The sequence below is a fragment of the Octopus bimaculoides genome, chromosome 4, assembly GCF_001194135.2.
Source record: "Octopus bimaculoides isolate UCB-OBI-ISO-001 chromosome 4, ASM119413v2, whole genome shotgun sequence".
NCBI classification, from domain to species: Eukaryota; Metazoa; Mollusca; class Cephalopoda; order Octopoda; family Octopodidae; genus Octopus; species Octopus bimaculoides.
The window spans coordinates 58,119,661-58,122,849 of record NC_068984.1 but is presented as its reverse complement, the minus strand read 5'-3'; the positions used below and the strand labels follow the sequence as shown (position 1 = coordinate 58,122,849).

Genomic DNA, 3,189 nt, shown 5'->3' with positions numbered 1-3,189 from the left:
CATCGTTTAATGTCCGCTTTCCATGCTAGCATGGGTTGGACGATTTGACTGAGGACTGGTGAAACCGGATGGCAACACCAGGCTCCAATCTGATTTGGCAGAGTTTCTATAGCTGGATGCCCTTCCTAACGCCAACCACTCAGAGAGTGTAGTGGGTGCTTTTACGTGTCACCCGCACGAAAGCCAGTCAGGCGGTACTGGCAACGGCCACACTCAAAATGGTGTATTTTATGTGCCACCCGCACAACATTATTATTATTATTATCATTATTATTATTATTATTATTATTATTATCATTATTATTATCATTATCGAGGTCACTGCCTGGAATTGAGCTCGGAATCTTGGGGTTAGTAGGTCGCGCTCTTAACCACTACGCCATATGCCCGTGGCCCATGAGCATATGTCATAGTGGTTAAGGGTGCAGAATACTAACCTCAAGATTCCGAGTTCAATTCCAGGCAGTGACCTTCAGGTTCAAAAATTTCCCCAAGACACCTGATGAAGGCTGGAGGGTACATCAGCCGAAACGCTGTGTTAACAACAAACAAAATGAGGACAAATATCCGTCAAATGTAAATAATGTAAATAATGTGAGTATATATATATATATATATATATATATATATATAGTTCAAAAATTTGACAGAAACATAACAAAAGGAAAATTTGACAAAAACACAACAAACAGAAAATTCGTAGCTAATTCTTCATTACTCAATGTCCAAAAGATCCTTACAATTTCACGCTGCTGGTGTCACCAAAAGTGAACATTATCAATGAAATTTTTGTACCTATTGTTGTATTTCAGGATGGTCATTTTACTTGTTATTTTTTTATCTTCACTTGTTTATTACTCCATTCTGTTCTTCTAAGATGTGTATCCTGATGTGCACATGTGTTTGTGTTCTTGTGTGTGTCTATGCTTGTGTGTGTGTCATAGTTTTTAGCAGCAGTGTGGCCTTCCCCTCTGCCCCAACCTCTCACCCCATTGTGCTGCTGTTGTCCTAAGACCCAAGAAGAAAAAAAAGAAAGATAGTTCATGTATTCCTCTGTGTATGTGTGTTCACCCACAGTGTTACCATCGTGGTAATGCACTTATTATTTTTTACTCGTATATATATCAGAGCATTATTTTAACTGTAACTGTATGGAAGTCCATCATTTGTGAGTGTATGTTAGAAAGGAGAATGAATGCATGCATGCACACACATACATACACACAAAAGTTTTTACCTTCCAAATTCACTCACAGAGCATATACATAGGAGGGAGTGTAATGCCATTTTTTAGCAAAAGGTAGTAATACATCAGTGAATATTTTTCCAATCAGACAAATTAACTCTTTTGGAAGCAGTTTAGGATGCATTTGTAATAGGTGGCAGCAGTACTATCTCAGATATGTGAGTAGTATTCTGTGAAACTTACTAGAGTTAGTATGAAATCAGCAACTGATCACAGCTAAACTATATTCTAACTCCAAAGAGGAAGCCCATTCTTCAGAATTCAATTTAAGCTAGTTTTTATGTAAGTTGGATTATCAGAAAATACTGTTTAAAAGTGTGATTTTTTATGTAACTTTGAAAGTTTTAATCATATGTTCATATTCTCCATAACTAAAACAGAGTAGAATACAAGGTTGTTTCCTTGATATGAGTAACAATCATGTCTTTTTATAGTTGAAAGAGACTAGATTATCATGTCCTCATTAGAGGACATTTTTATATTTGCTATTCATGGAAACAAAGCATGTTTGGCATGGGGAGTCTAATTTATAAGTGGAAGATGTTGTACATGGAGAGTTAAGAAATGAAGACTCTCTCAGCTGAATAGGATCAAATATTGTCAGTTGATAGTAAAAAGGTCCTAGGGTATAGAAAAAATACATAAAATATCAAGGGAGAGGTAATCAGAACTTAGGGCAAACATAGTGTAGGTTAGAGAAATTCCCATCAGTACAAAATATACTCCATATAAAATTTGGCATATTAACAGCAGCATCACACTTTAGGAAATACTGATAAACAACTAAAGAATAATTAAATACTTACAATACAGATCATCATTGTCATCGCTGTCAGCAGAATAACTTCTTTTACAGCCTGAATTACAAGAGTATAATAACATAAAACCAAATATTCGAAACATTTAAAGATCCATAAAAAGTGAAACAAGGATTCAGAAGACCAGAATTACATATATTTTTTCCATTCTTGATTTAAAGAACACTGAAGACTGTGAATTCATAGATTATAGTGTAAGTATTATCAAATATTATGAAATACACATGTAAAACAGGAAAATTCTATGTAAAATGTCTTTACATTGCATTGTTAGTTTTAAACAGAAAGCCATTATTTTTGTAATAGTTATACGTTTTCATTTGTAAAAACACAAATATAGAGATCAATTTAAGATTATTTTTTTTAAGTATTTACAAACCATTTCAATTTTCCAGTTATATTTACCATTGACAATTATTCACAATTTAACAATATAAAAAAGTCAACAAATATATACATATAAACATAGATTTGTCCCCTTGATGGGTCTAGCCAGACAGCCTTATATTAGCAGTCTAGTTTCATTCCACCAAAGTCAGTCCAATAAAATTCATGGCTTTTATAAAAGTACTTTTTTTTTTCATTTAAATTGTTTTTCTTAACTGCATATGATCAGATAGATCATTCTTCAAAATAATAGATGGCAGTGGATAGGAAACAGCAAAACTTTACAAGGTAAGCTGACACATTTACAACATATAAAGCAACCATTTATTCAGCAGACATTCTAGATGTAGACAATTAACTAGATTCCATTAAAGTGGAAATATTTCAAAAGAAAGAAGTTTTGATACTTAATTCACAAATATATGCTCAATGGAATAGGTTTTGAAAAATATAAAAATCAAAATCAGTTTAAATACCTTACAGAATTGTTCCAAGCCAATTTTACTTATCAGTTTACAATAAAATAATACCAAATAGCTGTAAGAAATCCCATTTAAGAGAAACGGGATATCACTGACTATGAAAATGAGGAACCACGGAAATAGCAATTAGAATTTCACACTAACATTGAAAATAATAACAATTCAAATAACAAAATCCTCTCTGTGCGTGTGTGTGTGTGTGTGTGTGTGTGTGTATGTGTGTGTGTGTGTGTGTGTGCGGTATGTGTGTGCATCT

The 3,189-nt window shown here is 33.3% G+C and overlaps 1 protein-coding gene across 3 annotated transcripts in view; it reads right to left on the bottom strand.

Moving 5' to 3' along the window:
• The window catches only part of LOC106877350 (nipped-B-like protein), a 170,098-nt gene that overhangs the window by 57,851 nt on the left and 109,058 nt on the right, over positions 1–3,189 (bottom strand). For all 3 annotated transcript variants that reach the window (XM_052967097.1, XM_052967098.1, XM_052967099.1), the window contains one exon: positions 2,053–2,103. In XM_052967097.1, coding sequence (XP_052823057.1) covers positions 2,053–2,103 — 51 coding nt within the window. The remainder of the gene's footprint in view (positions 1–2,052; positions 2,104–3,189) is intronic.